At 39.6% G+C, this 14,666-nt stretch overlaps 1 protein-coding gene across 2 annotated transcripts in view; it reads right to left on the bottom strand.

The window, feature by feature from the left end:
* PRKAR1B (protein kinase cAMP-dependent type I regulatory subunit beta) overlaps window positions 1–14,666 on the bottom strand; it is a 99,269-nt gene that overhangs the window by 13,798 nt on the left and 70,805 nt on the right. For both annotated transcript variants that reach the window (XM_032197458.1, XM_032197459.1), the window contains exons 8-9: window positions 9,506–9,566; window positions 5,879–6,000 (exon numbers count right to left, since the gene is read on the bottom strand). In XM_032197458.1, the coding sequence (XP_032053349.1) occupies window positions 5,879–6,000; window positions 9,506–9,566 (183 nt within the window). The remainder of the gene's footprint in view (window positions 1–5,878; window positions 6,001–9,505; window positions 9,567–14,666) is intronic.

Below are 14,666 nucleotides of genomic sequence, written 5' to 3'. Positions count from 1 at the left end.
GCAAACTGCAGAGCCCTCAGTGACTGCTGGCTCTGCTTATTAGGTATATTTTATTTATGAGGCATATTAGGAGTTGCTGCAGACTGCCTTTAACAAACATACCTGGTATCAACAAAATCCTGGTAACACTAAGCAATTCGGATTGTAGCCTTTGAAACTCCTTTTCTAGACAACATTCATCTTCCTAATTAATAATTAATCACACTGTGTTTTTAAAGAGATTATCAGGTGTGATAGCAGAGTGTGCCTAAGGCAGTGACTTCATTAACCATACGGAAGAAGTTTACTTTGTAGTTCTCCTGCCTGTTGTAGGGGTAGTTGCCAAAGGGGTCTCTCTTGGGTTAGAATGTCAAAGAGCAACAATTTAAAGCAGGAAACAATTGGGCTATTATTTTTTTTTTCCTTTCTTTTCTTTCTTGAAGAGCTTTTAAATCATAAATCTTCAGATGCTTCTTGTGCAATTTAAGACTCAAGTCTACTTTTCCTACAAAAAGGCCCAATTCTGTAAGGAACAGAGTGCCCTTCCTAGCTAGCCCAAGGATCTTCCTCCTCTCCTTCACGTTACCATGCTACAAAGAGTTTACAAACACTGTTCCACCTAATGAAGCTTTGAACTGTTTTTCTGCAGAGGCCCTCCACAGCATGCCAAGAGTGTCAGCAGGGTTGGAAACACTGATTTCACCTACAGGACAGTATCTCAAGCATGCTTTCAGCAGTCACAATAACTCACAGTGGATCCTGCCCAGACTGGAGCCAGTTAGTGGCTCTGACTTGAAATGTCAACAGCAGCATGACAACTAGCAGCTCCCCAGGAATCACAACGCTGTTTTGAATGTGATCAGCACTACTCTTGGCTGGATCAATAATTATTACCAATTCATTTGACTAATTTCTACCAGTCAGGCAGTTCTCTGCACCAGTTTTGGAAGGATTTCTGCACTGCCAGTGAAAATTTTCTCTTATTTTCCAATCTTGCTATTCCCATTCCCTGGTTTCAGTGTTAGTGGACACTTAATACATTTTCCCGTGAAGCTTTTACTCACCTTTATGGAGTGTCATTAGGATTACTCCCACTGATGTGGAAGCAGAGGCCCAGGGTGGGTAACAATCTGCCCACAGGCTGCACTGATAATACAAGTAAGCCTGAAAATCAGAGGCCCTGACTGCCTCCTTTCTAGCCACCAGGAAAACAATAAGGAACACAAATCCCAAGCTTTTTTTCAGTGCTTTTCACAAAGGAATTACAGAGGAGGCTGGAACTACACACTGTCACTAACACTAATCTACAATTAAAAATACTAGGTTTTTAAATGTTTTAAAGTAAAAATTCTAATGTGAAACTGCTTGATACAATGGGTCCATTTCTCCTTGAATTTTCTCCTGCCAATTATCTTCTATTTTTAGCTCTTTTATTTTTAGGCTGCTGCATGTTATTGCTGGGCAGCTCAACCAGCTATTAATTGGAAATGTTTTGCTTCTCATGCAGTTTTATTTCTTTGCTTTATGCACCACTTAAACCAAACTGTCCTCTTAGGAGATGACAGGCTACGGACAGCACATTTAAAGGACAGTTACAAGCTGTCCTCCGTGGGCACAGTGTGGCATTATCATAACCATTTTGCTGTTTTCCTGTCCCACACCTGCACACGTTTGCATCTGTGTGTGCATTTTCCTTAAACCATGTCAAACTTTTTGGAGAATTGGGGCCATCTGGCAGCACTTCAGCAACCGGTCAGGCACAGTGAGCTCTCAGAATGCAACTGATATTAAAAGACTCCCCGAGCACATTCAGCGGAGTCCCATGACAATAACTGTGTGTCGTATATGGTGCTTAGCAGTGACAAGTAGATCCAAGTGATCTGACACAGGGAGGGCTGGGAGCTGGAAAACCCAGCAGGGCACTTCATGGCTGCAGATCCCAGCATTTTCGGTAGCTGCATTATGGACTTTTCTCCAAGGTGCAGTGCCACCGAGCCAAGTTTGAAGCTGAAGTTACAGAATGGTACACGATCCTAACCTCTATTTTTAATACTATTGTCACTACCTTGTTCAGTAACCTAGACAACAGCAAAAAACTCAGTTCTTTCCAGTTTCATAGAATTACCACACTAGTCTGAGCTGCTGCTTGAACTGAAGTCAGTGGCAAAGCACGAGTTGGGGAAAAAAAATCAGCCCTCGTTCAAATGGCATTTCATTTAAAGGGACGTAACATCTTCTGGGATATTTAACTCTGCAAAGCTCACATGCCTTTGCAAGCTACCACTTTAAAACGCTAGCTAAAAATATTTGCTTTATCTGAAGTCAGATGAATAAATCCTCCCTACCGTTGGTTACACAGTGTGGCAGTGTACAATACAACTGCAAATGTATTTGTTAGAAACTGTACATCTGTTATGATTTACGCTTGCCAAAACATAATTCTTTATGGCAACAATTGTTTCATGGTGCTTAAAGTTTTTCACCTCTGTGCCAGGAATCTCATATGGGATAATTCCATGACCTTGGAATCCAACAGATACATTCCACATCTGTCTAGTCTGGGAAAGCCCGAGTTTGTTGTGTGAAAAGCATAGTGGGAAAATAAGACCTGGAAATATCTGAAAATACAGAAACTGCAGGGCTGCTTCTTTTTTCTTTTCTTAATTACCAGTTTCAAGTGCAGTAAATCAACCTCACAAAAGTAGTTATTTTGCTTTTGTAAGCATGCATTCACTTCTGATCCTATCTTCAAATTAAGGAGTATGGTATAAACATTAAAATAATTCTATCACTGAAAAAAATAGCAACCTTAAATATTTAAACTAAATCTTGTTGAAGGCTGCTTAACATTTGAATGAAAAAACACCCAACCAACTTACTGGTAAACATCTTACTGCTGCCTGTGAAGACTTAGCATGGCAGAAAAAATCTTGCAGTCCTTAAATCTCAGGGTAATACTCTTCTCATCAGATTTTTAACAAAAAATGAACACAAAGAGCACTGTGAGCAGTGGACTTAACAAGCCTGGTTTCCTGTAGCTCTTCCCCATGCATATTTTTTGTTATTCTAATAATTTGGCTGAGCTCATGCTGCAGCCTCTGCCTCCATGTAGCATTTTCATGCATACATCCTGCACCTCAAACAGCCTGCACCCTACCGTGATCTATGCAACACTGGAGGCAGATGCTGGACAGAAAGCTATGAAAAAGGTTATATTAAGAAAAAAAGGGAAAAGGTGAATCTGCTTGTTTGATAGAAAAGGGAAACTAAATACTCTTTTCCGTACTAACCAGGATGGTATTTATAGTTTAAATCAGGAGTTGCTTTTCTGGTCAATCTGTAAGTCTCCCCTTAAAAAGGTGTTTAAAAATTGCATTTCAGTCTGCCTGAATGTGCCAATTCATTTGTAGGCTGTTAAAAGACAGCATCCTGTACGATGTCACAGAGGAAGGCAGCATTGCAGGCTATCCAGAAATAAACAATTTATGAAGTTCATAGAAAACTGTGCTAGCAATTTAAAATCCATGAGTTCTGGGTGTCTTTGAGAACCTTTTATGATAGAAGTCACAAGATCCCACTTGAAACCAGTATGTGTGATGCTGGTAATCTCTGTAGTTGTACTAAAACCTTAGAAATTGGTAACTGATTTGTTTAAGGCATGTCATGAGTAACTACGTTTTATAATAAATAAGAATCCTTCCCAAAAATTCTGTGGGAAAGTTCAGCTTTGTACTACTGGACATACCGTACTCCAAAGGAGGCTGCATTCTGGTGATATATGAAATGGTTTCTGCACACGTAGCAGCCTAACAAATTAGCTATATTTGTAGTGTTTGGATTATAAGGCCACAAACATCAATAAATATATGAGAGAAGCTAATGACTTTTCAGCATGTGACAACAAACCAGCCAAAATTAATTTCAACCAAAGTTTGTGGAATAAAGTGTTCCTGGTGGGTTCATCAGCAATCCTGCAGACAAATTGAACATCAAAGATGCAAACTCATGTGAAACCAGGTTTAAAATATAATCTTTAAACTACAGGCGAGCAGGCATAAATACTACTGCAGCACAAGAAATAATTGATACTGGATGTTCATTCTTTAATGTAGAAAAATACAGGCAATTTCTAAAGTAAGAAACTATGCTAGATTTATAATGGATGGCTGAGGTGAGCAGATACTTTATGATTACACAGTACACAGTGTTAATACTTTTCTACCCATTCAAGTCTTAACAGCTGTTCCTTCTAGAGGGAGAAAATAACGGCCCTCAGTAATTCTTTAGCAGGCTGCCAATTTTCCACATGGGTTTTGATGGCTAAGAAAATCAGGTTTTCCTAGTCTCATGCTGCTGCAAGGAATACAAGACACCTAGTAACTCTTGTAGGAATAAAAATCCCCTATTTCTAAAGGAACAAATTATTTCCTAAATTTTTGTTATGTAATAAAAATGTTATTAATGAAAAAAATACCTATCTAGTATCTAGTCTGGTTTTATTCTCACACTATTGATTTGAAGGCTCATCACAATTAGAGTTCCTCAAGTGTGTAGCTGTGCGCTATGCAGGTGCAGTTATTTCAGAAGAGAAACTATGTTCATAAATCAAATATGTATTTCAGCACCAGCATCCAACACTCAAGAGGGAAGAAAGAATGGAATTTTAAGTATCATATATTGATTATGAACCAAATTTTGGCTGCCTTGGATAGAGGCACCTGTCCAAAAATTCACAGATAAGTAGCAAGCAAAGGAAAACCTGTTGGCCTCTAAGCCGTTTGGAATGGGTGCTGTACAAGCCCTTCACCATCTGTGTAGGGTATGGTCTCTTTCCTCCTAAAAATCACATCACAACACAGCAGTCTGATGGGACCAGAGATGCATTCTTTGTACATACAACTACCTCCCAAGGCAACACAATGACACCAGTTCATTACATCCACCTGACCCATCTCCCACTGGTAGGAATTCAGATTACCAGCACCCCCTGTGATGCCATCACTGCCTTGTTGCTGGTCATTTAACATCTGGCCAGAGATGTGCATTTGAACTGTCACACATAGACATACATCAGCCACTCCCAGTCTATATATTTGGGTATGAACACTCCCAGCTGGCACTGAAAACCATGCCCCAAACTCCTACTTCAATACATACACAATCATATCCTAATGCTGGCTTGTTATCCTTAGTCTGAATCTCTCTAATACCTTTTTTATAACTTGTTACATCACAGTGTCTAAGTATTTGTGTGAGATACTGAAGACCCAAATATTTATGTCAGAGAGGGAGGAAAAATCCCATCAGCATCTGTTTGCAGAAGTGAAACAGTGGAACTGAAGTGTCAGATAATCTCCCCAAAAGATGTCAGTATTTTCAGCTGCCTGACAGATCTGTCTGCTTGTGTGAGAGTAAACAAGAAAATGGCTCAGCCATTTGGACTGAATTTAAGGCAAAACAAAGAACAAATCATCTATTTTCAGATCAGGTCTCCTGCTCCAGTCTACAGATGTTCATTGTGATTTCCCCTGTAAGTCCCTTTGGGAACAAAGATCAATGCACTGTGTGCCTGGCCAGCCTTGCTAAAGTATTGGCAATCTGGAACAAAAGCAAAATTAAGTAGAAAAGAAACCTTCAAACAGTAAAGACACTAGACACATCTCAAAACTCCATGTCTTACATTTTCCTGGAAAGTAGGGATTGTCCTCCTCCACTCACATAAGGTATTTCCACAGAACTGGTGTCTGAGTTCATCTGAATTTTGAGTAATTCTCCTGGTTTGAATGGAATTAGTTCAGATTTATGCTGAAGCAAGACATTAAACTGAAACCAAATGTCTTTAATAATACGTCTTGATCTTTACCAGGAAAAGACACAGTTTATCAGATGCCAAACTTACCTCTGTAATAATGAAAAAGTCATCACCAGGCTCTCCCTGCACAACAATTTTTTCTCCATCTTCAAACTGGACAGGTTCCAGTGCATCAGCCACTGTCAGCCGCTCCCATTTGTCCAAGGACTCTAAAGTATTGAAGATCATAAAACTTTATTATAAAAAGATTCTTACTTTGGCTGAAGATTCATATCTAAACTGACAGCTCCGACATGCCTGGTTCTGTTACAAAAGAAACATTTCTCTCATCCATGCACTTTGTACAAACTTCAAATTGAGAAAATGAATTTATTCATTGTGCCTTAAACTTTCATAATCACCCAGATAATAATCTTAAAAGTTGGACAGGACAAGTTGACAGTTCCCCAAGTCTGTGGTCTGATCTGCACTGCCCAGATGCTGCCTAGCTGTTGTGAGATACTACTGAGATCCTCTCTTAACACATTGAAACCCAGATGCCAGAACAAGTCCTGCTGTTTTTTCATCAGAGTTGCTCTCAGATGGCTACTGATGGCCTTCTTAATAAGCACTGGAAAGGTGCTAATCCAAAAGAAGACTCTTTTCCCATGTGTGAGATCAGGAACTATCGACATCAAGAGCAAGTCCCTGTCAGCACAGTGGCAGTGGAATCAGGTATAGCTCTGTAAAGTTGCACCTCTGTTCCATTTGCAGTTTTGGCCATTGGGAATGCACACAAAAGTGCAAGAGCTATTTTTCTTTTCCTTACGCCACTTAGAGAGAAAAAAAAAACTTCAAAGTAAACTTCAATAAGAAAATATTAACAGTCTATTTTATAAGTAAAAGAACTCATAAAGCCTAGCTCCTGCCCCTTTGTGTTCTTATCACCTACCTGCAGCTGCCACAAATCCCCTATACCTGCCTGGCAAAAGACAGTCTGCGTAGTGGCTGGTTCTGGGCTACTCACTGACCTGCTGGCTTCCTCCCAGTGGCTTTGCTAAGGGGTGAATTCTACCTGCTCTGCTCTCGGGGAGAGGAAGGATGCTCATCTGTGTCTCTCTCTTCTGCCTGTTTGCATGAGAATTCAAGCCAATGAAATGTATTTGAACTTCTGTCTTTCTATCAGATGTGACTGAGAAAAGCAACAGGTTTAAAAGTTATTAGAAGAAACAGATAACACGATGTTATAACCTCCACAGTCTTAAGAAGTCGGGCTAAAATTCATTTACTAAATTTCTGTTGATTCTTACTCATCTCATTGCGAATCACCAAACAATTTAAGTCAAGATATGGCTTCTGATAACAAGACTAGATTTAGGTTGTTTGCTCAGACTGTGGTTTTCCCATTTTGTTCAAAATATTGCTTAGAAGTATTGTGGGAAGGTGAAAGAGTTGTTCTCTAAAATTTAAAAAGCCTTCTGGCTGAGCTCAGAAGAGCAGACTGAGCCCAAAAAAAACTAGATCACATTGGACAATGCACAAAATGTTAAGTTTTGAGTTGCTGGATTCACATACATCTATCTTTCATATTTTTACGCACTTCCTGTTGCAGTTTGAGGAATAATTATTTCTAATATTTTTTCCACTTATAATCACTAATGCTCTTTCCTGCTATGGTCTTTGCTGTAGAAACATTAATATCAAAGTCCAAGCTCACATTGTCAATGCAACATTCAAAAGTGCTCTGTTTGACTAAAAATAAGCATAAAACTCTTTCATACAGACTAGAGTAGGCTTTTTCTCTTTTTTTTTTTTTTTTTGAGAAAGAACTCAGCAATTAACAATGAAAAGAAAGAGTCCCTTTAAACTTCTTCTTCAGTTGCCTTTATGAAAAATTCAAAGCTAATTCCAGCTCTAGTCATGAAGTGTCTCTCTTTTGTCCAAAGGAATTGTACCACTACAAATACATTGGTTAATGGTTCTTGCAAACAGAGTATGATATAGAAGTTTGTACATGATAAAACTCTCAAAGTTTTAGTTGCGGAGTTGAATTCAAACATCAAATAAAGTAGACCATTTTTTTATTTCTAAAAAGTACATATAATTCATGTCTTTACATTTAATTAAAAGCTGGAGAAAAGATTTAAATGGAGTAGTTATATCTCTTTAGATAAGCAGGTACTGATAATCTAAAAAATCCTTAAGATTTAAAAATAGATATATTCTTATAATTATGTAGCTAGTTACAGACAGTAGGCCTTGAAAAATATGTGTATGAAGCAGGTAGAGATTTTTCCAGTGAGAAATCACTAAGTTCTGACCGCAATAATGCATGAGGTGAAGTTGACTTCCCAGTACTGTGTTGAGATTTCTAAAATACTTTGCAGTTTTCCAGCTGTCACCTACTATTTAGACATGTGAAATAGATCCTTAAACACTTCACCTAAATTCTCACAGTTCCTGAAATGATGTGTTATTTTGTCCAGTGCTTTTCTGTACTTAAAAAAGGTTCAAATCTTGAAGTCCTTACCCATTTTTTACTGAGATTGAAGAACCATACTACAAACTAGGATACAATTATATGGCAAACCGCATGTTTAAGGAAGCGCATCTTTGAATAACCTTTCTACTCTGAAATTGTTTTGAGATGTCTCATTGTTGTAATTGCTTCCTATTAGTACAGGTGCAGAGATGTTTGTTTTCTTTAAATACTCATTGTAATTTAGTATAATTTAAGCTTTTAATTTAGAAAGATTTAAATTAAGCATAAAAGAAAGCATTTAAATGATGAAAATTTCATTAGTAAGTGAGTAATACACTTGGCCTTACTTTAAGCACACAAATATGATTGAAAATCTCATGCACAGAACCTCTCAAAAGTTCAGATCTGTTTTCATTAAGACTCTCTCGTATTTCAGGTACCTAAGCTCAAATCATGGAGGAATACAGTAAACATGAAATAAAGTGTTTAAATAGTAATACAAGTACTTTAATTATATAGGAAATTAATCCTCAACCGTTTTTTTCAAAATAGCCCTAGTAGAAACATGATGGCTCTCCTACAGAATCAACGTTTCATTGTACTGTCTAACACTGTCCTCGTTATTAGAAGTTTTGTTCTCCTAATGGTGATTGATTGGTCAGGCATTATGGGTTTGTTGTTTTTCCTACTGAAGGCCATCAAGAACATGTCCGAATTTCGTGGCTATCACATTAATCAAAGGGAAACAAAATCCAAGGACAAGAAGCTAAACAGATGTTTTAAGAATGTGAGACAGAGGCTGTAAAAGACAGAAGAAAAAAATCAGTCCATTTTGATTTGTGAGGGTAGTTTGCTTAGTGCACTTAAATACAGTATTCTTGTAGGAAAAAGCTTCTCACCTGTCACCTGAAAGGATGTAACTAGACTTCATGATAAATTCATAACTCTGTACTGCTTTTTCTTCTATCTATATGCAGTTCAGTAACAGCAGCTACTGAAAGGTTACCAGTGCACGCCTGCTGGCATATTTAAGGAAAGATTTGCCCTTAACATAAATGTTCAGTGCTTATTAAAGAATGAGAAAAAAAAGTCCTAAAAAAGGGCCCTTTACACTTTCTTTCCTTAGGAAATGACGCAACTGTGAGATCTCCTGTTTGACCACCATGGCTTTCATCACGCCATCAAAGACCAAAATTCATTCAGCCAGCATGTCTAACAGAGGAACTAACACACAAGTCCAAAGGGCAACTGACCCAAAATGGAGACCTTGCTCAGGAATTCTTCATACATCTTCCGCTTTCTCAGTGTGCTGCCCTGTTATTAAAGGAGAGAGAAAAAGAAGGTAGGACATTATACAAAGTATTTTTGTGTTTTCTTCCTACAGCTGCTTTTTTTTTTTTTTCCCCTCTGCTTCCAAATCTTAAGCATAGCCAGTATAAACAGCCTAAGGCAAATGTTTCCCCATAAAATGTCTGGGCAAGTTGTATTCCTGATAAGCAAAGACAGAAGGAATCAAATTCAACCCTGGTGTAATTTCACTGACTTCAGTGGTGTTACTGGACACCAAGGGTGTATTGTATCCATTATTTACAGGCACTCATTTAAAGCCAGAGTTTCATCAATTAACTGTTTAGCTAATTCAATATATATCTTGTTACCAATGAGGCCCTACTAGAAGGGAATTTACAGTTACAAAGTAGGATAAAACATAAAATGCCCCCTCATGGGTCCCACCGTTTTAGGTCAGAACCTCTTTCATGACAGGAGTGTTTGTGTGTAAGCCTTTGTTTTTATCGTGTACAATGTTGTATGTATTGTTACAGCTGAACAACCTATTCAAATTATTTTTAACAAGATTTAAGTGTTTTGGAGCAGACAATCCATCAATGTATGTGCAGCCACCAGCAAAGTCATTCCCAATTTAGTGAGACTTTTTATGTAACAAATTACTGAGAAAACTTATGCTTACATGAAGTCTGATCACCACAGAAAGGCACTCTTAAGCAGCCATTCCGGAAAACATTATTGTCAGAGATATTGTCAGTTATGAATAAACACAGTGCATCTTTACCAAGACAAAAATTATTAATTAATCTATAACTCCTTCAGGGATACAAGCGACTGGAAAAGAAACCCGTCCCAGGTACCAAAGAGGAATTCCAGAGTCTTCCTTGCTACCCTGTAGTTTACTGTGCCATATGACAACCCACATCATTTTTGTCTGGATAAATTCTTGGTAGATATTGAAGGTTGTCCAGTGCCTGCTAGTCAAATCTACAAAGCAGGAGAACAGCATAGAGGTGATAATGCTCATCTTTTGAAGGAAAGGAAATGAAGATGGCATTTATTCATAGGCCAGAAAGAAAAAAGCAAATGTCAGTGTCTGCCACAGAAAAAGACACTTCTCTACTCCTCAAAGTAAGCACTGGTAAGTGCTAGAAGCAGAGAAAGTGGGGATATACAAAGGAAAAGGAGAAGAAACATTTCACCCTTTGCTATCAAAGCATTCAGAAATACTTGGGAAAGGCTACTGGATTCAAGCACATTGATATAGCTAAGCAGTTAACATGGTCCCTCTTCCTACACACACTGTTCAGTTCAGGCCTGATCCAACAACCAAAAGAAACAGTACTTCTTCCACCAAATTCAGCAGGCCATGGCTCCAGCTTCTAGCAAGAGCATCAGCAGAGGCTGCCAGGGCCTCAACTCCTGGGCCACCTCTGCTCCGAAACAGTCCCAGCACCAGCAGAAACTGCTGCTCCTCCCAGATATCCATGGATCAGCAGCAGCCACCAAGGTCTCCCTCCTTTGCACCCCTTTCATAATTTCCAAGCGTGGTGCTGACAGTTGGCCTCTCAGAGATAGCATCACTAACCCCTGTCTGACCTCTCTGTCTGACAAACCTGGTTCTCAACCTCAGAGGCCCCCGGAGCATTTGAAGTGCCAAAAAGAAAAAAATGAACTTCAAACAGGGGAGGCTCTGCAAACCACGCCAAATCCTGACAGCTCACCATGAGACAAAGAATGGAAAACTGGACACTGCGCAGTTGTTGCTTTCCTCCCTACAATCGAGTGGAAACTAGACCAGCAAAATTGACAGCTGTGGAAAACCAGATTGGTGGTTTAGCGCGATGGGCTGGGGCACCCAGGGACAGATGTGGAAAATGCTTTTTAAATGACTGTGGACACAGACGAATTTTAAGAAGCAGTAATCAGCAGCCATAAGTGTCGCCTGACCACAGCTTTGAGTATTTAGAGACGCAGACAAGACCCAGGAAGGTACGGACTGCTGGCATCCCGGCTGGCCCAGAGGGCAAGAGCCCATCACTTCCTGCAGGACGATGGGTGTGTTGGCTCTTGGCTAAACTAAGAGCAGAGGTACAGAATTCACCATGAAGAGAAGTGCATAAGCAAAACAGAAGGGGAAAGAACTAACTGAATGTGCTATTATCATTATCTGTAATGTGGTATTATTTGTCTTGTGTATTCATTATCTCGAAACTCAGCTACAACTGGGACTACTCTTCATGTATAACTTAAACACCCCATGTCTCTAAATGATACTACTGACATAGGTAAGGGAAAACAAAGCCTGTTGAAGAACTAGTGGGTGAGGTTTTAAAATCCTATTTCCCAGCATATGCAGTGAAACCCAAGGTGATCCAACTAATGGCTCGTAACTCAGCCTGTAGAATAGCTCCTTGCAGCCCTCCATCTCTCCTGGAGGAGACAAACAACAGCCTCCAGGGTCCCAGGAGCCACCCGATAGCTGAGCTTCATCTTACCATGCCAGGCATGCACAGAAGATATCTCTGCATTTATGTAGCATGAGGCTGGTTCCCAGTCAGCAAAGCTAGATCGCAATTCCCCTTCCAGAAGGACAGAAGGAAGATGTATAGTTCACGCTCAAGCAGGGGCCAGAACATCACTTTATTTTTGCTTGTGTGTGTTTTCCTGCTCAAGCTTTCATAAGCACAAGGGGAAGACATCTTGGGAGAACACTAATATAGGATTAAAAACAAAACAAAACACACACAAAAAACCAGCAGTAGAATTCTTACAAGAAACCAAAGCATGTTCTTATTGCCATTGGTATTGATCTTCTTTCTTGGCTATGTAACAGAGAGAACACGCTGACTGCCTACTTTCCCACCTTCCTCCATCAGCCCAATATTACCGTCTCATTCCCCACCATGCATGCAGTGTTACCTAACTCCTGATTTCCTTTTTATACTTGCTTTATTTGGTCTAGCCACTTTACCCATGAGGCCAGGAATATGAATACCACATAACCTCTTCTATTGCCCTTCAAGTAGTTTCTGTAGGAGTGTCAACCAGCACTCTCATTGGGATATGTGCAAGTCTGATCTTATGCCGTATTTTCATGGTTATTCTAGAAGCAGCTACAAATCAGACAGTAATAATATCTGCAGACTAGGAGATACCACAAATGCTTCCCAGGAGAGGAAAATAACAAGAGTGGGTCTAGAGACATTAGAAATGGGAGCAGAAAATAATAGCATGAGCTTCTGTTCAGAAAATATAGCTTAAAATACAAAGGAAAAGAGCTCCAAAACACAGACATTTGAGGAAAGGGAGAAAGCTGGAACACAGTAAAGCTGAAAGAGATTGACAGATAGTAGAGGAGAACCTGGTTTGCAACATCATCCTGCAACAAGGCTAGTTTGGTCTGTATACCCAAAGACATCATTTGGGAATGAAGTCCCATCTCCTTGGCTCTGATGTGACTATACCTGGTGTGTTACACACTGCCTGGGTACCTCTTCTCCAGAAAAGTGCTCCAAAGCTGAACCAAGCCTGCAGAACCACTAAAACACTTGGGGAGAGCTGATAGGGAAGGAGCAAAACAAATTCAGCCCATATGTGTTAGCTCAGCACTGGGATCATATGTAAACTATGCTCATAGTTAACATGCATGGTTCTGAAGTTTTTAAGCAGACAGTGATAATCACCTACAGATATATGACAGAAAGATTGGACAATTTAATACAGCATAATTTGACATAGCTCAAAGTAATAGGAGAAAATTAAGAAAATCTAATTTAAGATGAATATCAAAGAAGTTTTCCCAACTTAAGATTTATTCTTTTGCAGAAAAGCTTCCCAAGGGAAGCAGCAGAAATCTTACTGCTCGAGCCAGATAAAAACAATAGTAAATGTACATGAATAATTCTGTACTGGCAGGGTTCTTGATGGCATGTTCTAAAAAGTCTTTATTACTTCTGCTTTTTCTAACCTATTAATATCTTCTTATTTCAATAGTTGCTGCTTCTCCCTCTCCCCACTTTCCTTTGTTCACTTTCTCCCCAATTCTTAGCTGTCAGGCACAACCTCATCTTCCTAAAGACAGAGGTTCTCCCTAATTATGAAGAGTCATTAATATTCTAATCTGCAGTGCTCCTCCCTGAAACTGTCACAAGGAGAAACAAGAGCACCTGCATTTGCCAAATCCACCCAGAAAACAGCTCAAAGACATTTTTAGGGCCACTTAACATAGCAAGCACTGGCTTTAGCTTAGGCAATACACAGGCTCTGAAGAGTGAATGTCACAGAGATTACAATGGGTCTTGTTGAAAACGACTGATGCATCTATTTTCCAGCTGGCTCTTCTTCACGTCCTCTGTTTTCTTCCATTTTTCCTCCCCATTTCTCTGATCTGTTCTCTGCCCTTCTTCCCCTCTGCTTGCCTCTTTGCTTTGTCCCTCCAGCACTCTTACTGTCTTCTTTCTTGTTCCCTTTTTTCAGCTGTGCAGAAGGGCTGGCTGGAAATCTCCATCCAGCCCATCCTAGAAATCTCCACCTTCAGTAAGAAGCCAAACAAATGGCTACTGAAAGGCAAAGCATGGCTCAAGTTTCAAATAAAAGAGTTATGCTGGCAGGTATGCAGCTGGCAGGAAGCGCCGGAATGGCCTTCTGGACTGTTCCAGCGCCGGTTAATCCCCATGTAAACCTGATATTGAATGATGTTTAGGGTGTACATTCTTATAGGAGACTGAAAAAAAGTCATAGAAACAATGCAATAGTGGCCATCAAAACAGTACCCACAAGGTCCTGGTGCTATGATGTGCAGATGTTAGACAGAATACAGCCTCTGGATTTGCTTTATGCTTTGGCAGCCATGCAATCTACAATTTATGAAACACAAAGTCCTTCTGACTTGACTTCATCTGAGTGGAAAAAGGCACTTGCTAAAGAACTTGTTCTCAGATTCAAGCTGTGAAAAGATGGCAAAGCAAAGCCAAAATAGCATAAATAAAATGAGGCATAACATTAGGAACTGACAAACCTTGCTTTATCATTACTTATATCCCAATATTACAACTTGTTTTCTAGGAGCGAAGTTTGCCAAACAGGCAAGAACTATTGTATACAATGCAACTTCCCTCTCAGGGC

This window comes from Aythya fuligula, chromosome 15 (assembly GCF_009819795.1).
Source record: "Aythya fuligula isolate bAytFul2 chromosome 15, bAytFul2.pri, whole genome shotgun sequence".
In the NCBI taxonomy this organism is placed as follows: Eukaryota; Metazoa; Chordata; class Aves; order Anseriformes; family Anatidae; genus Aythya; species Aythya fuligula.
The sequence above is the reverse complement of the archived record's forward strand: the minus strand, read 5'-3'. Positions and strand labels throughout refer to the sequence as shown.